The 24504-nt window shown below is 66.1% G+C and overlaps 2 protein-coding genes across 3 annotated transcripts; one reads left to right on the top strand and one right to left on the bottom strand.

The window, feature by feature from the left end:
* Positions 1-10: 10 nt before the first annotated feature.
* LOC311204719 (retinoic acid receptor RXR-alpha-B-like) lies at positions 11-14169 on the bottom strand. 2 transcript variants are annotated; one of them, XM_084281095.1, is made up of 10 exons: positions 14088-14169; positions 11940-12163; positions 10033-10186; positions 7556-7735; positions 6393-6556; positions 6041-6140; positions 1152-1284; positions 950-1041; positions 751-856; positions 11-672 (listed from the first exon to the last, which is right to left on the bottom strand). In XM_084281095.1, exons 1-10 carry the CDS (start codon positions 14104-14106, stop codon positions 525-527), a joined length of 1320 nt encoding a protein of 439 aa, XP_084137221.1. In that variant the 5' UTR covers positions 14107-14169; the 3' UTR covers positions 11-524. The 2 variants fall into 2 exon arrangements, with proteins under 2 accessions (XP_084137221.1, XP_084137220.1); XM_084281094.1 differs by having other exon boundaries at positions 6041-6170.
* Positions 14170-14501: 332 nt separating this feature from the next.
* On the top strand, positions 14502-24482 carry LOC311204720 (zinc transporter SLC39A7-like; the record flags this gene model as incomplete). Its single annotated transcript, XM_084281096.1, is given in 9 exon segments — positions 14502-14526; positions 16045-16793; positions 16921-17089; positions 19214-19285; positions 19383-19523; positions 19618-19743; positions 21275-21445; positions 21448-21470; positions 24300-24482. Coding segments are annotated over 8 exon segments (1593 nt in total), but the record flags the coding sequence as incomplete, so codon positions are not given.
* Positions 24483-24504: the final 22 nt, after the last annotated feature.

The raw sequence follows: 24504 nt of genomic DNA on the forward strand, positions 1-24504 counted from the left end.
GGCAGGGGGGGGGACAGGACTGGAAACGCTGAAGTCAAATAAAACCACAGGGGGGGGGGCTGTAGGACCTACAATAAAAACAAAGCCCCCCCCCCCACCCCAGGGTGGATGGGGATCCCCCCCCTGAGCCCCCACCCCCCCCCCCCCCCAGCCCTGGGTACCTGCTGCATAGTCGGGGGGGGGGGGGGGGTGATGGGGGGGGGGGGGGGGTTGGGAGGCCATTCAAAGTGCTATCGGGTGCCTGAGTGGTGGGGGGGCCATGGGGGGGCAAAATAGGGACCCCCCCCACCCTGGGACACGCTGTTATGGGGGGGGGTCAGGGTGCTATACCCCCCCTCCACCCCCCAAAACCACCTTGGGGGGGGGGGTAAAGGGAGCGGAGCCGCCCCGGCCACGATGGGCAACCCCAGGCTGGGGTGAGGGGTTATTGTACAAGAAAGGAGGGGTGGGGGGGGGGTCTCCTGTACCCCCAAAAGAGACCCCCCCCCTCCCCAAATATGTTTTTAAGGTGGGGGGGGGGCGTCTCAGGAGAGCTGGTGGGGGGCTTCAAGCATCTCCATGAGGAAGGTGTCGATGGGGGTGTCCCCGATGAGCTTGAAGAAGAAGAGATGCTCCAGGCATTTGAGGCCGATGGAGCGCAGGGCTGGGAGGCGAAGGAGCAGCTTGGCAAACCTGAGGGGGGGTCCAAAGGGGGGTTAAAAGGGTATAGAAACCCCCCCACCCCAAAAATAACCCCCCTTCCAAACCTACCTGCCCTGTTGCTCAGGGTATTTCTGCTTGCAGTAGGACTCGAGGGAAGCGTAGACCTTCTCCCGGAGCAGCTCCACCTCCCCAGGGTTGGAAAGCCCCTTGGCATCTTGAAGGGTGGGGGGGGGGGTATAAAACAGGGTGAAGAAGGGTGGGGAGGGTGTATTGGGGACCCCCCCACCCTAAAAAAGCAGCACCCTACCCGGGTTGAAGAGGATGATGGCTCGGAGACAGCCCAGCTCTGTCTTATCCATCCTCATGTCCCGCATCTTGGAGACCAGCTCGGTCAGCACCCTGCGTGGGGAAGAGGGGGGGATAAAGGGGTGTCAGGGGGGTTTTTTGGGGTGAGGGGGGGCTCCCCATGATATAATAAGCCCCTGAGACCCCCCCCCCTTCTCTCTGACCTGTCGAAAATGGCCCCCACGCCGGCGCTGTGGGCGCTGTTGCGGTGGACGTGGAGGCCGGTGGCCAGGAGGATCCCGTCCTGCACCGAGATGGAGCGGTGGGAGAAGGAGGCGATCAGCAGCTCGTTCCAGCCTGGGGGGGGAAAAGGGGGGGTAAGGGGGGTGTAAGAGACCCCCCTCAGCCCCCCAAAATCCAGGGGGGGCCCTCCATGCACCCCCAGTACTTCTGCCCCCCCCCGACAAAGGTTCCTCAGCTCCACGGGTGTTTGCGCCCCATCCCTTCCTGCGCCCACTCCTGCTATGAGGGTCTCCCCAAAACACACACCCCTGGAAAGGGGGGGGGGGATAAGGGGGGTGTAAGAGACCCCCCTCAGCCCCCCAAAATCTGGGGGGGCCCTCCATGCACCCCCAGTACTTCTGCCCCCCGACAAAGCTTGCTCAGCTCCACGGGTGTTTGCGCCCCATCCCTTCCTGCGCCCACTCCTGATATGGGGGTCTCCCCAAATACACAACCCTGGAGGGGGTAGGGGGGAGGAAGGGGGGTGTAAGAGACCCCCTCAGCCCCCCAAAATCCAGGAGGGGCCCTCTATGCGCCCCCAGTACTTCTGCCCCCCTACCCAAAGCTTCCTCAGTCCCACGGGTGTTTGCGCCCCATCCCTTCCTGCTCCCACTTCTGGAGAAGGGGTGGGGGTCACCCCCAAACACACACCCCTGGAGGGAGTAGGGGGGGGTAAGGGGGGTGTAAGAGACCCCCCTCAGCCCCCCAAAATCTGGGGGGGCCCTCCACACACCCCACACCCCCTCCAATACTTCTCCCCCCTGCCCACAGCTTCCTGAGCCCCACGGGTGTTTGCGCCCCGTTCCTTCCTGCTCCCTCTCCTGCTATGGGGGTCTCCCCAAAACACAGACCCCTGGAAAGGGGGGGGGGGATAAGGGGGGTGTAAGAGACCCCCCTCAGCCCCCCAAAATCCAGGGGGGGCCCTCCATGCACCCCCAGTACTTCTGCCCCCCTACCCAAAGCTTCCTCAGCCCCAGGGGTGTTTGCGCCCCATCCCTTCCTGCTCCCACTTCTGGAGAAGGGGTGGGGGTCACCCCAAACACACACCCCTGGAGGGAGTAGGGGGGGGAAGGGGGGTGTAAGAGACCCCCCTCAGCCCCCCAAAATCTGGGGCGGCCCTCCACACACCCCACACCCCCTCCAATACTTCTCCCCCCTGCCCACAGCTTCCTGAGCCCCACGGGTGTTTGCGCCCCGTTCCTTCCTGCTCCCTCTCCTGCTATGGGGGTCTCCCCAAAACACACACCCCTGGAGAGGGTGTGGGGGGTAAGGGGGGGTGTAAGGGACCCCCCTCAGCCCCCCAAAATCCAGGGGGGCCCTCCATGCACCCCCAGTACTTCTGCCCCCTGACAAAGCTTCCTCAGCCCCAGGGGTGTTTGCGCCCCTTCCCTTCCTGCTCCCACCCGTGGGGGGAGGGGGGTTAGGGGGGGGTTAGGGGGGGGTCCCCCCCCAAACACCCCCCCACCCCCAGACCCCAACTGCTCCTTTCTGGGCCCCTTCCAGCCCCCCTACTCCCCCCCTCCCCAAATCCAACAGTGCTGCTTCTTCTATGGGGCAGGTGCCCCCCCCCCCCCCCGCCCCAGTCTCACTCCCTGCGGGGTGGATCCCCTCCTGGGGACCCCCCCAAAAACCCCAATGGGGTAAATCCCCTCCAAGGGACCCCTAAACTACCCTCCATAGGGTAAATACCCTCCTAGGGACCCCCAAAAAACCTTCCATTGGGTCAATCCCCACCTAGGGACCCCCAAACCCCCTCCATGGGTTAAATCCCCTCCTGGAGACCCCAAAAACCTCCCCCCCATGGGCTAAATCCCCTCCTAGGCACCCCCAAACCCTCTTCCATGGGGTCAATCGCCTCCTAGGTATCCCAAAACCCCCCTTCATAGGCTAAATCCCCCTCCTGAGGACCCCAAACCCCTCCTCCATAGGGTAACTCTCTTCCTAGGGACCCCCAAACTCCCCTCCATGGGGTCAATCCCCTCTGGGGTACCCCCAAACCCCCTCCATGGGCTAAATCCCCTCCTAGGGACCCCTAAACCCTCTTCCATGGGGTCAATCCCCTTCTAGGGACCCCAAAACCCCCCTTCATAGGCTAAATCCCCCTCCTGAGGACCCCAAACCCCTCCTCCATAGGGTAACTCTCTTCCTAGGGACCCCCAAACTCCCCTCCATGGGGTCAATCCCCTCTGGGGTACCCCCAAACCCCCTCCATGGGCTAAATCCCCTCCTAGGGACCCCTAAACCCTCTTCCATGGGGTCAATCCCCTCTGGGGTACCCCCAAACCCCCTCCATGGGCTAAATCCCCTCCTAGGGACCCCTAAACCCTCTTCCATGGGGTCAATCCCCTTCTAGGGACCCCAAAACCCCCTTCATAGGCTAAATCCCCCTCCTGAGAACCCCAAACCCCTCCTCCATAGGGTAACTCTCTTCCTAGGGACCCCCAAACCCCCCTCCATGGGGTCAATCCCGTCTGGGGTACCCCAAAACCTCCCTCCATGGCCTAAATCTCCTCCTAGGGACCCCCAAACCTCTCCTCCATAGTGTAAATCTCTTCCTAGGGACCCCCAAACCCCCCTCCATGGGCTAAATCTCCTCCTAGGGATCCCCAAAACCGCTCTTCATAGGGTATCTTCCTGGGGACCCCCAAATCCCCCTTCATGGGCTAAATCACCTCCCAGGGACCCCCAAAACCCCCCTCCATGGGCTATATCCCATCTTGGGTACCCCCAAACCCCCCTCCATCAGCTAAATCCCCTCCTGGGGACCCCAAAATCCTCCTCCATGGACTAAATCTCCTCTTGGGGACACCAAAAACCCGCTCCATAGGGTCAATCCCCTCTGGGGTACCCCAAAACCCCCCTCCATGAGCTAGATCCCCTCCTGGGGACACTGAAATCCCCCCTCCATGGGCTAAATCTCCTCCTAGGGACCCCCAAACCCCTCTTCCATAGGGTAACTCTCTTCCTAGGGACCCCCAAATTCCCCTCCATGGGCTAAATCACCTCCTGGGGACCCCCAAAACCCCCCTCCATGGGCTAAATCACCTCCAGGAGACCCCCAAAACCCCCCCTCCATGGGGTCAATCCCCTACCAGGGACCCCCAAAACCACTCTCCTTTGGGCAAATCTCCTCCTAGGGACCCCCAAATCCCCTTCCACAGGCTAAATCCCCTCCAGGAGACCCCCAAAACCCCCCTCCATGGGGTCAATCCCCTACCAGGGACCCCCAAAAACACTCTCCTTTGGGCAAATCTCCTCCTAGGGACCCCCAAATCCCCTTCCATGGGCTACATACCCTCCAGGGGACCCCAAAAACTCCCTCCATGGGCTAAATCTCTCCTGGGGACCCCCAAAACCCCTCTCCATGGGCTAAATCCCCTCCTGGGGACACCGAAATCCCCCTCCATGGGCTAAATCTCCTCCTAGGACCCCCAAACCCCTCTTCCATAGGGTAAATCTCCTCCTAGGGACCCCCAAATCCCCTTCCACAGGCTAAATCCCCTCCAGGAGACCCCCAAAACCCCTCCTCCATGGGGTCAATCCCCTTCCCCAAGCCACCCAACCCCTCGGACATCCCCCAGCAGCTCCCAAAACGTCACCTCTTGACCCGACCTCCACACTTCTCCATGGAAACCCCACCCTGCACCCCCCAAATCTCTACCCCCACACCCAAAAACTCCCCTCCATGGGCTAAATTCCCTCCTGGGGACCCCAAAAACCGCTTTCCATAGGGTAAATCTCTTCCTAGAGACCCCCAAACCCCCTCCATAGGTAAATCCCCTCCTGGGGACACCAAAATCCCCCTCCATGGGCTAAATCCCCTTCAGGGGACCCCCAACCCCCTCTTCCATAGGATAAATCTCCTCCTAGGGACCCCCAAAACCCCCCTCCATGGGGTCAATCCCCTCTAGGGGACCCCCAAAACCCCTCCATGTGGTCAATCCCCTACCGGGGACCCCCAAAAACACTCTCCTTTGGGCAAATCTCCTCCTAGAGACCCTCAAATCACCCTCCATGAGCTAAATCTCCTCTGGGGTACCCCAAAACCCTCTCCATGGGCTAAATCTCCTCTGGGGGACCCCCAAAACCCCTCCTCCATGGGGTCAATCCCCTCCTCCAAGCCACCCAACCCCTCGGACATCCCCCAGCAGCTCCCAAAACTCCACCTCTTGACCCAACCTCAACACTTCTCCATGGAAACCCCCCCTACACCCCCTAATCTCTACCCCCACACCCAAAAACTCCCCTCCATGGGCTAAATCTCCTCTGGGGGACCCCCAAAACCCCTCCTCCATGGGGTCAATCCCCTTCCCCAAGCCACCCAACCCCTCGGACATCCCCCAGCAGCTCCCAAAACATCACCTCTTGACCCGACCTCCACACTTCTCCATGGAAACCCCCCCCTGCACCCCCAAATCTCTACCCCCACACCCAAAAACTCCCCTCCATGGGCTAAATCTCCTCTGGGGGACCCCCTAACCCCCTCTCCATGGGGTCAATCCCCTTCCCCAAGCCACCCAACCCCTCGGATATCCCCCAGCAGCTCCCAAAACGTCACCTCTTGACCCGACCTCCACACTTCTCCATGGAAACCCCCCCCTGCACCCCCAAATCTCTACCCCCACACCCAAAAACTCCCCTCCATGGGCTAAATCTCCTCTGGGGGACCCCCTAAACCCCTCTCCATGGGGTCAATCCCCTTCCCCAAGCCACCCAACCCCTCGGACATCCCCCAGCAGCTCCCAAAACGTCACCTCTTGACCCGACCTCCACACTTCTCCATGGAAACCCCACCCTGCACCCCCCAAATCTCTACCCCCCCGCCCCTCACCCGCCCGTAGGAGGATGACTTGGTCGTCCAGGGGCAGCTCGGAGAAATGGGGGATCCTCTTGGCCCACTCCACCAGGGTGAAGAGCTGCTTGTCGGCGGCCTGGCAGATGTTGGTCACCGGGTCATTGGGCTGATGAGGAGGGGGACGGGGTGGTAGTTTTTTGGGGTGGGGGTGGTGAGGGGGAACCATAGGGGGAAAGTAAGGAAGGGGGGATGGGGGAGGATGGAGGGAGGGAAGGGAGGAAGGGAAGGGGAAGGGGGGGATGGACACATAAAGGGATCAGCGGAGATGCTCCAGATCTCCCCTGGAATTCCCTTGTGCTTGTGACCCCCCCCCCAAAATTGAACTCACCGAGGTGGCCCCCGGGGTGGCCCCGTCCACGGTTTGGTCCGATTTCTGTTCCACAGCCAGCTCTGCTTCTAGAATCTTCTCCACGGGCATCTCCTCGTTGGCGTTGGCGGCCAGGTCACCCTCCCCCTCCTTCTCCTTCCCCCGCTGGCGCTCCTCCTGCACGGCTGGAGGGAGGCAGGGGGGTGGGTGAGAGGGGGTTGAGGGGGGTTTTGGGGTGATAGGAGGGGTTTGAGGTGGGTTTTGGGGTGATGGGAGGGGTTCGAGGGGGGTTTGGGGGTGATGGGGGGGCTCCTCCTGCACGGCTGGAGGGAGGCAGGGGGGTGGGGGATGGGTGAGAGGGGGTTGAGAAGGGTTTTGGGGTGATGGGAAGGGTGTGAGGAAAGTTTGGGGGATAGGAGGGGTTTGAGGGGGGTTTGGGGGTGATGGGAGGGGGTTAAGGGGAGTTTTGGGGTGATAGGGGTGCTCCTCCTGCACGGCTGGAGGGAGGCAGGGGGGTGGGGGATGGGTGAGAGGGGGTTGAAGGGGGTTTTGGGGTGATGGGAGGGGATTGAGGGGGGTTTTGGGGTGATAGGAAGGTTTTGAGGTGGGTTTTGGGGTGATGGGGGGGGGGTTGAGGAGAGTTTGGGGGGGATGGGAGGGGTTTGAGGTGGGTTTTGGGGTGATAGGAGGGGTTTAAAGGGGGTTTTGGGGTGATGGGGGTGCTCCTCCTGCACGGCTGGAGGGAGGGAGGGGGATGGGTGAGAGGGGGTTGAGGGGGGTTTTGGGGTGATAGGAGGGGTTTGAGGGAGGTTTTCGGGTGATGGGAGGGGTTTAAGGGGGGGTTTGGGGTGATGGGAGGGGTTTAAGGGGGGGTTTGGGGTGATGGGGGTGCTCCTCCTGCATGGCTGGAGGGAGGGAGAGGTTGGGGGATGGGTGAGAGGGGGTTGAGGGGGGTTTTGGAGTGATGGGGGGGCTCCTCCTGAAGGCAGGAAGGGGGTTGGCTGAAGGGTGATGGTTTGAGGGGTGTCTTTGGGGGGTTACCTTCCCATTTCAAGGGGGTTGGGTGAAGGGTGATGGTTTGAGGGGTGTCTTTGGGGGGTTACCTTCCCATTCCAAGGGGGTTGGGTGAAGGGTGAGTGTTTGAGGGGTGTCTTTGGGGTGCAGGGGGGGGTCCCTGGGGGTACCTTCCCGCTTCATGCCGGTGGCCAGGCACTTCTGGTAGCGGCAGTACTGGCAGCGGTTGCGCTGGCGCTTGTCAACCACACAGTCCTTGTTGTCCCGGCAGGTGTAGGTCAGGTCCTTGCGGATGGTGCGCTTGAAGAAGCCCTTACAGCCCTCACAGCTGTACACCCCATAATGCTTCCCTGCAACGGCAAGGGGAGGGGTTGGGGACACAGCTGGACACCCCATAATGCTCCCCTGCAATGGGAGGAATCACAGCTGGACATCCCATAATGCTCCCTGCAATGGGAGGGGGTCACAGCTGGACATCCCATAATGCTCCCTGCAATGGGAGGGGGTCACAGCTGGACATCCCATAATACTCCCTGCAAAGGGAGGGGATCACAGCTGGACATCCCATAATGCTCCCTGCAATGGGAGGGGGTCACAGCTGGACACCCCATAATGCTCCCTGCAATGGGAGGGATCACAGCTGGACATCCCATAATGCTCCCTGCAATGGGAGAGGATCACAGCTGGACATCCCATAATGCTCCCTGCAATGGGAGGGGGTCACAGCTGGACACCCCATAATGCTCCCTGCAATGGGAGGGATCACAGCTGGACATCCCATAATGCTCCCTGCAATGGGAGGGGGTCACAGCTGGACATCCCATAATGCTCCCTGCAATGGGAGAGGATCACAGCTGGACATCCCATAATGCTCCCTGCAATGGGAGGGGGTCACAGCTGGACATCCCATAATGCTCCCCTGCAATGGGAGGAATCACAGCTGGACATCCCATAATGCTCCTCTGCAATGGGAGGGATTGGGGGTCACAGCTGGACACCCCATAATGCTCCCCTGCAATGAGAGGGGGTCACGGCTGGACATCCCATAATGCTCCCTGCTATGGGAGGGGTTGGGGGACACAGCTGGACATCCCATAATGCTCCCTGCAATGTGAGGAGTCACAGCTTGACATCCCATAATGTTCCCTGCAATGGGAGAGGATCACAGCTGGACATCCCATAATGCTCCCTGCAATGGGAGAGGGTCACGGCTGGACATCCCATAATGCTCCCCTGCAATGGGAGGGATTGGGGGTCACAGCTGGACACCCCATAATGCTCCCCTGCAATGAGAGGGGGACACAGCTGGACATCCCATAATGCTCCCTGCAATGGGAGGGATTGGGGGTCACAGCTGGACATCCCATAATGCTCCCTGCAATGGGAGGGGGTCACAGCTGGACATCCCATAATGCTCCCTGCAATGGGAGAGGGTCACAGCTGGACACCCCATAATGCTCCCTGCAATGGGAGGGGGTCACAGCTGGACATCCCATAATGCTCCCCTGCAATGGGAGGGGGTCACAGCTGGACATCCCATAATGCTCCCTGCAATGGGAGAGCTTGGGGGGTCACAGCTGGACATCCCATAATGCTCCCTGCAATGGGAGGGGTCACAGCTGGACATCCCATAATGCTCCCTGCAATGGGAGGGTTGGGGGTCACAGCTGGACATCCCATAATGCTCCCTGCAATGGGAGGGGGTCACAGCTGGACATCCCATAATGCTCCCTGCAATGGGAGGGGGTCACAGCTGGACACCCCATAATGCTCCCTGCAATGGGAGGGGGTCACAGCTGGACACCCCATAATGCTCCCTGCAATGGGAGGGGGTCACAGCTGGACACCCCATAATGCTCCCTGCAATGGGAGGGATCACAGCTGGACATCCCATAATGCTCCCTGCAATGGGAGGGGGTCACAGCTGGACATCCCATAATGCTCCCTGCAATGGGAGAGGGTCACAGCTGGACATCCCATAATGCTCCCTGCAATGGGAGGGTTGGGGGTCCCTCCAAAGACCCACATACCCCCCCTAAGGACACCCCAAAGGACCCAGCTGTCCCTCAAAGGACCCAGATGCCCCCCAGGAACCCCTCAAAGAACCCAAACATCCCCCAAAACACCCACATACCCCCCCCAAGGACACCCCAAAGGACCCAGATGTCCCCCAAAGGACCCAGATGCCCCCCAGGAACCCCCCAAAGACCCTAGAAGTCCCCCCAAAGACCCACATATGCCCACAGGGACTCCCTGAAGGACCCAAATGTCCCCCAACGGACCCAGATGCCCCCCAGGAACCCCTCAAAGACCCCCATACCCCCCCAAGGACACCCCAAAGGACCCAGACGTCCCCCAGGAACCCCTCAAAGACCCACATACCCCTCCCAAGGACACCCCGAAGCACCCAGATGCCCCCAGGAACCCCTCAAAGACCCATATACCCCCCGCAAGGACACCTGATGTCCCCCAAAGGACCCAGATGCCCCCCAGGAACCCCTCAAAGTCCCACATACCCCCCCCAAGGACACCCTGAAGCACCCAGGTGTCCCCCAAAGGATCCAGATGTCCCCCAAAGCACCCACATATCCCCCCAAGGACACCCCGCGGCACCCAGCCATCCCGCCCAGCCCCGCGCCGCGGGTACCGGAGGAGCGGTCGCCGCAGATGGCGCAGAGCCGCTTGCCGGTGCCGCCGGCGCCGTGGGGGTGGCAGGGGACAGCCCGGATCCCCAGGGGGGGCTTCACGTCGTCAGAGCTGCTCACGGGGTGCAGCCCCGACAGGTTCACCGTGGAGTTGATCTGGGGAGGGGGGTTGGGGGGGAGATGGGCACAGTGACCCATCCCCCCCCCCCCCAAAATCCCACAGCCCCCTTGTTGTGCCCCAAAAAACACCCACTCCCCTTCGTTCCCCCACAAAACACTACCTGCCCCCCCATTGCCCCCCAAAACCCACCCCCCCATTATCTTCATCCCCCCCCAAACCCACCTGCCCCCCTCATTCCCCCCACAAAACCCACCTGCCCCCCTCATTCCCCCCTTCATCCTCCCCCAACCCCCCAAACCCACCTGCCCCCCTCATTCCCCCCCAAATCCCCCTCCCCCAAAACCCACCTGCCCCCCCTTCATCCCCCTCTTCATCCCCCCCAAACTCCCCTCCCCCAAAACCCACCTGCCCCCCTCATTCCCCCCCAAACCCCCCACCCCCAAACCCCACCTGTCCCCCTCATCCCCCCCAAAACCCACCCCCCCAAAACCCACCTGCCCCCCTCATTCCCCCCCAAAACCCACCCCCCCAAAACCCACCTGCCCCCCCTTCATCACCCCGATTCATTCCCCCCCCAAACCCACCTGCCCCCCCTTCATCACCCCATTCATTCTCCCCCAAACCCACCTGCCCCCCTCATTCCCCCCCAAACCCCACCTGCCCCCCTCATTCCCCCCCAAACCCCCCATCTCATTCCCCCCAAAACCCATCCCCCAAACCCCACCTGCCCCCCTCATTCCCCCCCAAACCCCCATCTCATTCCCCCCAAAACCCATCCCCCAAAACCCACCTGCCCCCCCATCCCCCCCTCATCCTCCCCAACCCCCCCACCCCCAAACCACACCTGCCCCCCCTCATCCCCCCCAAACCCCCCTCCCCCAAACCCCACCTGCCCCCCTCATTCCCCCCCAAACCCCCCATCTCATTCCCCCCAAAACCCATCCCCCAAAACCCACCTGCCCCCCCATCCCCCCCTTCATCCCCCCCAACCCCCCCTCCCCCAAACCCCACCTGCCCCCCTCATTCTTCCCCAAACTCCCCTCCCCCAAAACCCACCTGCCCCCCTCATCCCCCCCCTTTATTCCCCCCAAACCCCACCTGCCCCCCCTATCCCCCCCTTCATCCCCCCCAACCCCCCCTCCCCCAAAACCCACCTGCCCCCCTCATTCCCCCCCAACCCACCTGCCCCCCCATCCCCCCCCAACCCACCTGCCCCCCCATCCCCCCCAACACCCACCTGCCCTCCTTCATCACCCCCAACCCCCCCACCCCCAAACCCCACCTGCCCCCCTTCATCCCCCCCAAACTCCCCTCCCCCAAACCCCACCTGCCCCCCCTCATCCCCCCCAAACCCCTCACCCCCAAACCCTACCTGCCCTCCCTTCATCCCCCCCATTCATTCCCCCCCCAAAACCCACCTGCCCCCCTCATTCCCCCCCAAAACCCACCCACCCAAAACCCACCTGCCCCCCCTCATCCCCCCAAAACCCCTCACCCCCAAAACCCACCTGCCCCCCCTCATCCCCCCCAAACCCCCCAACCCAAAACCCACCTGCCCCCCTCATTCCCCCCAAACCCCACCTGCCCCCCTTCATCCCCCCCCCTTTATTCTCCCCCAAACCCCACCTGCCCCCCTTCATCCCCCCCTTTATTCCCCCCCAAACCCCACCTGCCCCCCTTCACCCCCCCCTTTATTCCCCCCCAAACCCCACCTGCCCCCTTCATCCCCCCCAAACCCCCCTCCCCTCCCCCCCCCCCCTCATTTTTGGGGGGGGGTCCCCCCGTTACCTGGGGGCTGCTGACGGGCCCGTAGGCGATGGCGGGGGTGGCGGGGAGCCCCGGGGACCCCATGGAGGAGCTGATGACGGGGAAGGGGGACCCCAGGGCGGCGCCGGGGGACCCCAGCGATGACGTCATCGCCGAGCCGATCATGGAGGGGGGGTGCAGGGGGGCCGAGGGCTCCGGAGGGGGGGGGGACGCGCTCAGGGATGAGCTGTCGGGGCTCCGGCAGTCTGGGGGGGGGGAAGTGGGGAGGGGGGAGATCAGGGGGCACCCCGATATCTGTGCTGCTCCCCAGGACCCCCCCTTGTGCCCCCAATATCAGCTGCCCCCCACCCAAATCAGACCCCCCCCCCAAATAGTCCTGACACCCCCCAGCCCCCAACATCACCACAGGACCCCCCCTTTGTGCCCCCAATATCAGCTGCTCCCCCCCCCAAATCAGACCCCCCCCAAATAGTCCTGACACCCCCCAGCCCCCCAACATCACCCCAGGACTCCCCCTTTGTGCCCCCAATATCAGCCCCCCCAAAATCATCCTCAATATCACCCCAGGACCCCCCTTTGTGCCCCCAATATCAGCTGCTCCCCCCCCCCAAATAGTCCTGACACCCCCCAGCCCCCAACATCACCCCAGGACCCCCCCTTTGTGCCCCCAATATCAGCCCCCCCAAAATCATCCTCAATATCACCCCAGGACCCCCCTTTGTGCCCCCAATATCAGCTGCTCCCCCCCCCCCCAAATCAACCCCAGTATCACTCTAAGACCCCCCCCTTTATGGCCCCAATATCAGTTCCCCCCCCCGCCAAATCATCCCCAATATCACCCCCAAAACATCCCCCAGCCCCCCAACATCACCCCAGGACCCCCCCTTTGTACCCCCAATATCAGCCCCCCCCAAATCATCCCCAACATCACCTCAGGACCCCCCTTTGTGCCCCGAATATCAGCCCCCCCCCCCCCAAATCATCCCCAATATCAGCCCAGGACCCCCCAAAAACAGCCCCCAGCCCCCCAATATCACCCCAGGACCCCCCCTTTGTGCCCCCAATATCAGCCCCCACCCCAAATCATCCCCAATATCACCCCAGGACCCCCCACCAAAACCAGCCCCCAGCCCCCCAATATCACCCCAGGACCCTCTCTTTCTGCCCCCAATATCAGCCCCCCCCCCAAATCATCCCCAATATCACCCCAGGACCCCCTCTTTCTGCTCCCAATATCAGCCCCCCCCCCCCAAATCATCCCCAATATCACTCTAGGACCCCCCCCTTTCTGCCCCCAATATCAGCTCCCCCCCACTAAATCATCCCCAACATCACCCCAGGACCCCCCCAAACCCCCTCCCCCGCCTCATTTCCCCCCCCAGCCCCCCAACATCACCCCAGGACCCCCCCAAACCCCCTCCCCCGCCTCATTTCCCCCCCCAGCCCCCCAACATCACCCCAGGACACCCCCCATCCCTCTCCTGCACCCCTAGACCCCAACATCACCCCAGGGTCCCCCCAAACCCCCTCCCCCGCCTCATTTCCCCCCCCAAACCCCCAACATCACCCCAGGACCCCCCCAAACCCCCTCCCCTGCCTTATTTCCCCCCCCAACTCCCCAACATCACCCCAGGACCCCCGTAGCCCCCCAACATCACCCCAGGACCCCCCCAAACCCCCTCTCCGGCCTCATTTCCCCCCCCAGGACCCCAACATCACCCCAGGACCCCCCCAATCCCCCCAGGACCCCCCAAACCCCCTCCCCCGCCTCATTTCCCCCCCTTGCCCCCCAACATCACCCCAGGACCCCCCAAACCCCTTCCCCCGCCTCATTTCCCCCCCAAACCCCCAACATCACCCCAGGACCCCCTAGTCCTCCAACATCACCCCAGAACCCCCCCAAAGCCCCTCCCCCGCCTCATTTCCCTTCCCATCCCCCCAACATCACCCCAGGACCCCCCCAATCCCCCCAACACCCCCCCAAACCCCCTCCCTTGCCTCATTTCCCCCCCAGCACCCCAACATCACCCCAGGACCCCCGTGGCCCCCCAACATCCCCCCAGGACCCCCCAAACCCCCTCCCCCGCCTCATTTCCCCCCCACCCCCCCTTTCCCCGCGCCCCCCGCCCGCTCCCCCCGGGTTCCCCCCCAGCCCCGTCCCCCGCTGACCGCGGTCGCTGTCGCCCATCCCGCGGTGCCGGGGGGGCTCCGGCCTCGCGTGGCGTCCCGGTTCCCCCCCCCCCCCCTCCTCTTCCTCCTCCTCCTCCTCCTCCTCCTCCTCCGCCGCCCCCCCCCCCCCCCCGGGCCGGGCCTGCTCCGGGCGCCGCCGCCTGCGGTCGCCACCGCCCCACAATGCACCGCGCGGCTCCCGCCACCCCCCGCGGCCTCACCTCACACCCCCCCCCCCCCCCCCCCCCCCCCCTGCCCGGAGCCAAGATGGCGGCGGCGGCTTCAGCCGCTTCCGCCCTCATTTTCAACCGGCTTTTCCCTTCCCCCTCCCCCCACCCTTCCCCTCCCCCACCCCGTTTTCTCGCGACACCGCGCGGGAAGGGGGCGGGGCCCGTGTGCCACGTCGGGCCGGAGCCGGAGGGAGCGGGGAGCGTGGACGGTGAGACTTCCCCCCCCCCCCCCCTTAAACACCCCCCCCCAGCCCCAATACACCCCCCAGGGGTCATAGAGACGCGGCCAGAGGGGCTCGTTCCCCGGGATAGGGGGGATGGGGGTGGGATGTGGGATGCTCATCCCTTCCCCCCATCCCTCCCCCCTCCATCCCTCCCCCCACCCCCAGGCTCTGTGGCTCCCCCCACCCCCACCCCGGGTCCTCCAGCAGCCCCCGGGGGGTGGGGGAGGGTCTGGCGCTTCGGGTTTGGGGTGGGGGCCGCTCTAGACCCCCATCCCGCTGCTCTGTGGTACAGTGGAGGGGACACTCTAGGCGCCGTCTGAGCCCAACACCCTCCTGGAGGTGCGTCTCTATGGTCTGAGCCCACCCACCCCCAGGAGCCATCAGGGCCTGTCTGGACACTCATCCCTTCGTCTCTATGGTGGGGCTGGGTGGTGCCACTCTATCTCCTCATCTCTATGGTGGGGCCGCTCTAGACCCCCAATCCCACTGCTCTATGGCCCAATGGAGGGGACACTCTAGGCTGCATCTCTATGACCTGAGCCCACCCACCCCCAGGAGCCATTGGGGCCTGTCTGGACACTCATCTCTTTGTCTCTATGGTGGGGCTGGATGGTGCTACTCTATCTCCTCATCTCTATGGTGGGGCCGCTCTAGACCCCCAATCCCACTGCTCTATGGCACAGTGGAGGGGACACTCTAGGCTGCGTCTCTATGGTCTGACCCCACCCACCCCCAGGAGCCATTCGGGCCTGTCTGGACACTCATCCCTTAGTCTTTATGGTAGGGCTGGGTGGTGCCACTCTATCTCCTCATCATCTCTATGGTGGGGCCGCTCTAGACCATCCCACCACTCTATGGCCCAATGGAGGGGACACTCTAGGCTTCTCCTAAGGAGCCATCAGGGCCTGTCTGGACACTCATCCTTTCATCTCTATGGTGGGGCTGGGTGGTGCCACTCTATCTCCTCATCTCTATGGTGGGGCCGCTCTAGACCCCTATCCCACCACTCTATGGCACAATGGAGGGGACACTCTAGGCTGCATCTCTATGGTCTGAGCCCACCCACCCCCAGGAGCCATTTGGGCTTGTCTGGACACTCATCCTTTCATCTCTATGGTAGAGTTGGGTAATGCCACTCTACCTCTTCATCTCTATGGTGGGGCCGCTCTAGACCCCCAATCCCACCACTCTATGGCCCAATGGAGGGGACACTCTAGGTTTCTCCTTAGGAGCCATCAGGGCCTGTCTGGACACTCATCCCTTCGTCTCTATGGTAGGGCTGGGTGGTGCCGCTCTATCTCCTCGTCATCTCTATGGTAGGGCTGGGTGGTGCCACTCTATCTCCTCATCTCTATGGTGGAGCTGCTCTAGACCCCCATCCCACCACTCTATGGCCCAATGGAAAGTGCCACTCTAGGCCCTGTCTCTATGGTTTAACCCTCTACCCCTACTTGGCAGCCATTGGGGCCTGTCTGGACACTCATCCCTTCCTCTCTATGGTAGGAGGAGCTGTCGGTTGACCCATCTCCCCTCACCGCGGGGCGATGGCGGGGGCCGCCCGGCCGCGGCGCCTCGGCGCTGCCATCGCCGCCATGCTGCTTGTCTGCCTGCTGCCCACCCCCGCTGCCTCGCACGAGGGGCACGGCCCCTCGCACGAGGACCTGTACCACGGCCACTCGCACGAGGACCTCCACCACAGCCATGGCCACTCTCATGGAGACCTCCACCATGGCCATGGCCATGGCCACTCTCATGAGGGCCTGGACCATGGCCACTCCCACGAGGACCACGGCCACGGGCACGGCCACTCCCATGTGGACCATGGGCACGGCCACTCGCACGAGGACTTTCACCACGGCCCCTTGCACGAGGACTTTCACCACGGCCACGGCCATGGCCACTCCCATGGAGACCTCCACCATGGCCATGGCCACTCCCATGGAGACCTCCACCATGGCCATGGTCATTCCCATGGAGACCTCCACCATGGCCATGGCCACTCCCATGGAGACCTCCACCATGGCCATGGTCATTCCCATGGAGACCTCCACCATGGCCATGGCCACTCCCATGGAGACCTCCACCATGGCCATGGCCACTCCCATGGAGACCTTCACCACGGCCCCTCGCACGAGGATTTTCACCACAGCCCCTCGCACAAGGACCATCAGCAGGGCCCCTCCCACCAGCGCTCCCCTCCCAACCACTCCACCCCCCCGGCGCGCCTGGACACGCTGACGCTGTGGACATACGTGAGTGTCACCCCCACCCTCACCCCCCCCCCCTAAGGACCCCCTAAGGACCCCCCCCATTGTCCTTCTGGCCATGGGAAGGGGGTGAAAGGGGCTCGCCGGTGCCGCGGCGCGTGTCGCCCCGCAGACCATGGGCGCCATCGTGGTGATCAGCGCGGCGCCGTACCTCGTCCTCTTCCTCATCCCCGTGGAGTCCAACGCCCCCCAGCACCAGGAGCTGCTCAAGCTGCTGCTCAGCTTCGCGGCGGGGGGGCTGCTGGGGGACGCCTTCCTCCACCTCATCCCACACGCCTTGGGTGAGTCGGGGTGGGGGGGGACATTCCCCCCCCACTAAACACCCTGTGGCCCCCCCCAGTGCCCCCCCAAAGTCCCCTCACACCCCCTAGTCCTTGCCCCCCCCGACACCCCCACCCAGTGTCCCCATCCCCATTGGGGTCCCCATGTCCCCCCCCAGTCCCTGTGTCCCCCCAGTCCCTGTGTCCCCCCCCCACCAGTCCCTGTGTCCCCCCCCAGCATCCCCATCCCAATCAGGGTCCCCATGTCCCCCCCAGTCTCTGTGTCCCCCCCCCAGCATCCCCATCCCAATCAGGGTCCCCATGTCCCCCCCCAGTCCCTGTGTCCCCCCCCCGTCCCTGTGTCCCACTCCCCCAGCATCCCCATCCCAATCAGGGTCCCATGTCCCCCCCAGTCCCTGTGTCCCCCCCCAGCATCCCCATCCCAATCAGGGTCCCCATGTCCCCCCCCAGTCCCTGTGACCCCCCCAGTCCCTGTGTCCACCCCCCCAGCATCCCCATCCCAATCAAGGTCCCCACGTCCCCCCCCAGTCCCTGTGTCCCCCCCCCACCATCCCCATCCCAATCAGGGTCCCCATGTCCCCCCCAGTCTCTGTGTCCCTCCCTCATCCCCATCTCAATCAGGGTCCCCATGTCCCCCCAGTCCCTGTGTCCCCCCCCCAGCATCCCCATCCCAATCAGGGTCCCCATGTCCCCCCCCCGTCCCTGTGTCCCACTCCCCCAGCATCCCCATCCCAATCAAGGTCCCCATGTCCCCCCCCAGTCCCTGTGACCCCCCCAGTCCCTGTGTCCCACCCCCCCAGCATCCCCATCCCAATCAAGGTCCCCACGTCCCCCCCAGTCCCTGTGTCCCCCCCCCACCATCCCCATCCCAATCAGGGTCCCCATGTCCCCCCCCAGTCCCTGTGTCCCCCCCCCAGTCCCTGTGTCCCCCCCTACCATCCCCATCCCAATCAAGGTCCCCATGTCCCCCCCCAGTCCCTGTGTCCCCCCAGTCCCTGTGTCCCCCCCCAAGTCCCTGTGTCTCCCCCCCCCAGCATCCCCATCCCAATCAGGGTCCCCATGTCCCCCCAGTCCCTGTGTCCTCCCCCCAGCATCCCCATCCCAATCAAGGTCCCCACGTCCCCCCCCAGTCCCTGTGTGTGTCCCCCCCAGTATCCCCATCCCAATCAGGGTCCCCACATCCCCCCCCAGTCCCTGTGACCCCCCCAGTCCCTGTGTCCTCCCCCCAGTCCCTGTGTGTGTGTGTCCCCACCATCCCCATCCCAATCAGGGTCCCCATGTCCCCCCCAGTCCCTGTGTCCCCCCAGCATCCCCATCCCAATCGGGGTCCCCATGTCCCCCCCAGTCCCTGTGTCCCCCCACCATCCCCATCCCAATCAGGGTCCCCATATCCCCCCCACCAGTCCCTGTGTCCCCCCCCACCATCCCCATCCCAATCAGGGTCCCCATATCCCCCCCAGTCCCTGTGTCCCCCCCAGCATCCCCATCCCAATCAAGGTCCCCATGTCCCCCCCTAGTCCCTGTGTCTCCCCCCAAGTCCCTGTGTCCCCCCCCAGCATCCCCATCCCAATCAGGGTCCCCATGTCCCCCCCCAGTCCCTGTGTCCCCCCCCACCATCCCCATCCCAATCAGGGTCCCCATGTCCCCCCCCAGTCCCTGTGTCCCCCCCCAGTCCCTGTGTCCCCCCCCCACCATCCCCATCCCAATCAAGGTCCCCATGTCCCCCCCCAGTCCCTGTGTCCCCTCCAGTCCCTGTGTCCCCCCCCAAGTCCCTGTGTCTCCCCCCCCAGCATCCCCATCCCAATCAGGGTCCCCACGTCCCCCCCAGTCCCAATGTCCCCCCACCATCCCCATCCCAATCAGGGTCCCCATGTCCCCCCCAGTCCCTGTGTCCCCCCCCACCATCCCCATCCCAATCAAGGTCCCCACGTCCCCCCCAGTCCCTGTGTCCCCCCCAATCCCTGTCCCCCCCCCCCCAGTCCCTGTGTCCCCCCTCAGTCCCTGTGTCCCCCCCCACCATCCCCATCCCAATCAAGGTCCCCACGTCCCCCCCAGTCCCTGTGCCCCCCCCCACTCACCCACCCACCCCCACGGCCTCACCACCCCCCTCCTGCCTCCCCTCAGCTCCCCACAGCCACCACGGTGAGCAGGGCCACGCGCAGGCCGCGCCGGGCGGCCACGGCCACTCGCACCACGGTAAGATGGCGGCGGGGGGGGGATGGCTGAGGGGGGTGTGTGGGGTGGATTTTGGGGTACTGAAGGCTGAGGGGGGGGCCACCCCCGTGTCGCCCAGGAGAGGAGCACGAGCGCATGATGGCGGTGGGGCTGTGGGTGCTGGGCGGCATCGTGGCCTTCTTGGTGGTGGAGATCTGCGTGCGGCACGCCAAGGGCGGCCACGGCCACGGCCACGGCCACGGCCACGGCCACGGGCACGGTAGGTCCTGTCCTCACTGAGGAAGGGGGGTGGGGGTGGGTTTGGGGGGGTGTTGACACCCCCCCTCGCCCCTGCCCGTTGTCCCCATGCCCAGGGGGCAAGGCCAAGAGCAGCTCCAGCGAGGGGGAGGAGGAGCAGGCCGCGGCCGCGCGGCGCGACAGGACGGGCTCCAAGGGCCCCCGCGGGAAGGGGAGGCCGAAGGAGGAGGAGGAGGAGTCGGGTAATGGAGGGGGGGGAGAGGGGAACCCCCCCCCACACCAAGTGGGGATGGGGATGGGGGGTGGGAGGTGGGGGGGGGCAGGCCCTGATGGGCAGGGGTGGGGTGGGGGAGGGACTGGGGGGTGGGTCTGGGGGGACATGGGGACCCTGGTTGGGATGGGGACTGGGGGGGACACAAGGACTGGGGGGACCCTGATTGGGATGGGGATGCTGGGGGGGGGACACAGGGAGTGGGGGGGGCATGGGGACCCTGATTGGGATGGGGATGGGGGGGGGGGACACAGGGACTGGGGGGGACATGGGAACCCTGATTGGGATGGGGATGGTGGGGGGGGCACAGGGACTGGGGGGTACGTGGGGACCCTGATTGGGATGGGGATGCTGAGGGGGGACACAGGGACTGGGGGGGGACATGGGGACCCTGATTGGGATGGGGATGCTGGGGGGGGGGTTGTGCAGGGACCTGGCAGGGGGGGACAGACCCTGATGGGGGACAGGGACACTTGGGGACAGGGAAGGGGAGGCTGAAGGAGGAGGAGGAGGAGTCGGGTAATGGAGGGGGGGAGAGGGGAACCCCCCCACACACACCAAAGTGGGGATGGGGATGGGGGGGTGGGATGTGGGGGGGGACAGGCCCTGATGGGCAGGGATGGGGGGGGGGGGGGGACAGGGACTGGGGGGACACACAAGGACTGGGGGGACACAGGGACTGGGAAGGGACATGGGGACCTTGATTGGAATGGGGATGATGCTGGGGGGGGGACACAGGGATTTGGGGGGGGGACATGGGGACCCTGATTGGGATGGGGATGCTGGGGGGGGACATGGGGACCCTGATTGGGATGGGGATGGTGGGGGGGACACAGGGACTGGGGAGGGACATGGGGACCCTGATTGGGATGGGGATGCTGGGGGGGGACACAGGAACTGGGGGGGGGCATGGGGACCTTGATTGGGATGGGGATGCTGGGGGGGACACAGGGACTGGGGGGGGACATGGGGACCCTGATTAGGATGGGGATGGGGAGGGGGGGCACAGGGACTTGGGGGGGACATGGGGGCACTGTCTGTGTCCCCCCCTGACCCCCCCTCTCCCCCAGCGCTGGCGGTGTCGGGGGCTGTGGGGGGTCTGTGTCCCCCCCTGACCCCCCCTGTCCCCCCAGCGCTGGCGGTGTCAGGGGCTGTGTGGGGACTGTGTGGGGGTCTGTGTCCCCCCCTTACCCCCCCTGACCCCCCCTGTCCCCCAGTGCTGGCGGTGTCGGGGGCTGGTGGGGTCTGTGTCCCCCCCTTACCTCCCCAGACCCCCCCTGTCCCCCATCTCTGGCGGTGTCGGGGGCTGTGGGGGGCTGTGTGGGGGGGCTGTGACCCCCCCTGACCCCCCCTGTCCCCCCATCTCTGGCGGTGTCGGGGGCTGTGTGGGGGGTCTGTGACCCCCCCTGACCCCCCCTGTCCCCCCAGCGCTGGCTGTGTGGGGGGCTGTGGGGGGTCTGTGACCCCCCCTGACCCCCCTGACCCCCCCATTTCCCCCCCAGCGCTGGCGGTGTCGGGGTACCTGAACCTGGCCGCGGACGCTGCGCACAACTTCACGGACGGGCTGGCGGTGGGCGCGGCGTTCCTGGGGGGCGCGGGGCTGGGGGCGGCCACGGCGCTCAGCGTGCTGCTGCACGAGCTGCCGCACGAGGTGGGCGACGTCGCCATCCTGCTGCGGCCGGCTGCTCGCGGCGGCAGGTGAGAGCGTGACCCCCGACCCCTGACCCCCCGACCCCTGACCCTGACCCCCCGACCCAACCCCTGACCCCTGCCCTCGTCCCCCGACCCCTGACCACTGACCCCTACCCCTGACCCTGACCCCCAACCCCTGACCCCCATCACCGACCTGACCCCGACTCCTGACCACTACCCCTGCCCCTGACCCCCTGATCCCGACCCCTGACCCCTACCCCTGACCCCCAACCCCTGCCCCTGACCCCTGCCCCCTCGTCCCCCGACCCCTGACCCCTACCCCTGCCCCCCATCCCTTGACCCCTGACGACTACCCCTGACCCCGACCCCTGACCCCACCCCCTGACCCTGACCCCGACCCCGACCCCTGACCCTGACCACCGACCCCTACCCCTGCCACCCCGTCCCCTGACCCCTACCCCTGACCCCGACCCCTGACCCCCCGACCCCTGACCCCCGACCCCTGACCCCCGACCCAACCCCTGACCCTGACCCCTAACCCTGACCCCCTACCCCTGCCACCCCGACCCCTGACCCCTACCCCTTACCCCGACCCCTGACCCTGACCCCCGACCCCTACCCCCAACCCCTGACCCCCTGACCCCTGACCCCTACCCCTGACCCCCCGACCCCTGACCCCAACCCCTGCCCCTGCCTCCTACCCCTGACCCCTACCCCTACCCCTGCCATCCCACCCCCTGCCCCCTGACCCCCGACCCAACCCCTGACCCTGACCCCGACCCCTGACCCCTACCCCCGACCCCTACCCCTGACCCCTCCCCCTGACCCCCCGACCCCTGACTCCTGCCATCCCCCCCGTCCCCCCGTCCCCCGACCCAACCCCTGACCCCTACCCCTGACCCCTACCCCTGCCCCCCGTCCCCCGACCCCTGACCCCTGACCCTGACCCCCCGTCCCCCGACCCGAACCCTGCCCCTGACCCCCTACCCCTGCCATCCCTCCCCTCCCACCCCCCGTGGGTGCCCCCCTGCCCCCTCTCCCCCTTCCCCCCCCCCTCCCCCCGCTACCCCCTCCCCCCATCCCCGTGGGTGCCCCCTGCCCTGTCCCCCTGCTATCACCCCCTCCATCCCCCCGGGGGTGTCCCCCTGCCCCCTCCCCCCACTATCCCACCCTGGGGGTGCCCCCTGCCCTGTTCCCCTGCTACCCCCCCCTCCATCCCCGCGGGGGTGCCCCCCTGCCCTGTCCCCCCCCTCCCCCTGCCCCCCTACCCCTGCACCCTTCCCCCTGCCCCCTTCCCCCGCTATCCCACCCCCTGGGGGTGTCCCCTTTCCCTCCCCCTCCCCCCGCTATCCCACCCCCTGGGGGTGTCCCCTTTCCCTCCCCCTCCCCCCGCTATCCCACCCCCTGGGGGTGTCCCCCTTCCCCTTTCCCCCCCCCTCCCCCCGCTATCCCACCCCCGGGGTTGCCCCCCTGCCCCCCCTCCCCCTTTCCCCCCCCCTTCCCCCCACTATCCCCCCCCTCCCACCCCCGTGGGTGCCCCCCTGCCCCCCCTTCCCCTTTCCCCCCCCTCCCCCTGCTATCCCACCCTGGGGGTGCCCCCTTCCCCCCCCCCCGCTATTCCCCCCCTCCCACCCCCCATGGGTGCCCCCCTGAACCCCCTCCCCCTTTCCCCCCCTCTCCCCCCCGCTATCCCCCCCTCCCACCCCCCGTGGGTGCCCCCCTGACCTGTCCCCCCGCTATCCCACCCCCTGGGGATGTCCCCTTTCCCCCCCCTGCCCCCGCTATCCACCCCCCGTGGGTGCCCCCCTGACCCCCCTCCCCCTTTCCCCCCCTCTCCCCCCTCCATTCCCCCATGGGTGCCCCCCTGACCCCCCTCCCCCTTTCCCCCCCCTCCCCCTCCTCCCACCCCCCGTGGGTGCCCCCCTGACCTGTTCCCCAGCCATCCCCCCCCTCCCACCCTGGGGGTGCCCCCCTGTCCCCTCCCCCCGCTACCCCACCCTGGGGGTGCCCCCTGCCTTCTCCCCCTGCTATCCCCCCCCTCCCACCCCCCGTGGGTGCCCCCCTGCCCCCTCTCCCCCTTCCCCCCCCCTCCCCCCGCTATCCCCCGCCTCCCACCCCCTGTGGGTGCCCCCTGCCCCCTCCCCCCGCTATCCCACCCCCGTGGGTGCCCCCCTGCCCCCCCTCCCCCTTTCCCCCCCCTCCCCCTGCTATCCCACCCTGGGGGTGCCCCCTGCCCTCTCCCCCTGCTATCCCCCCCCTCCCACCCCCCATGGGTGCCCCCCTGACCCCTCCCCCTTTCCCCCCCCTCCCCCTGCTATCCCCCCCCTCCCACCCCCCATGGGTGCCCCCCTGACCCCCTCCCCATTTCCCCCCCCTCCCCCTGCTATCCCCCCCCTCCCACCCCCTGTGGGTGCCCCCTGCCCCCTCCCCCCGCTATCCCACCCCCGTGGGTGCCCCCCTGCCCCCCTCCCCCTTTCCCCCCCCTCCCCCTGCTATCCCACCCTGGGGGTGCCCCCTGCCCTCTCCCCCTGCTATCCCCCCCCTCCCACCCCCCGTGGGTGCCCCCCTGACCCCTCCCCCTTTCCCCCCCCCTCCCCCTGCTATCCCCCCCCTCCCACCCCCCATGGGTGCCACCCTGCCCCCCCTCCCCCTTTCCCCCCCCTCCCCCTGCTATCCCCCCCCCTCCCACCCCCCGTGGGTGCCCCCCTGCCCCCCCTCCCCCTTTCCCCCCCCTCCCCCTGCTATCCCCCCCCTCCATCCCCCCATGGGTGCCCCCCTGACCCCTCCCCCTTTCCCCCCCCTCCCCCTCCTCCCACCCCCCGTGGGTGCCCCCCTGACCCCCCCCCTCCCCTTCCTTTGTCCCCCCCCCCCCAGGCGCTGGGGCTGCAGCTGGTGACGGCGCTGGGGGCGGTGGCGGGAGCCGCCTGCTCGCTGCTGGCGGAGGGGGCGGGGGCGGCGGCGACGCGGGGGGTGCTGCCGTTCACCGCCGGCGGCTTCATCTACCTGGGCACCGTGTCGGTGCTGCCGGAGCTGCTGCGGGACGCGGCGCCGCGCCAGGCGCTGCGGCGGCTGCTGGGGC

Source organism: Gallinula chloropus, assembly GCF_964237585.1.
Source record: "Gallinula chloropus genome assembly, contig: HAP1_SCAFFOLD_604, whole genome shotgun sequence".
In the NCBI taxonomy this organism is placed as follows: domain Eukaryota; kingdom Metazoa; phylum Chordata; class Aves; order Gruiformes; family Rallidae; genus Gallinula; species Gallinula chloropus.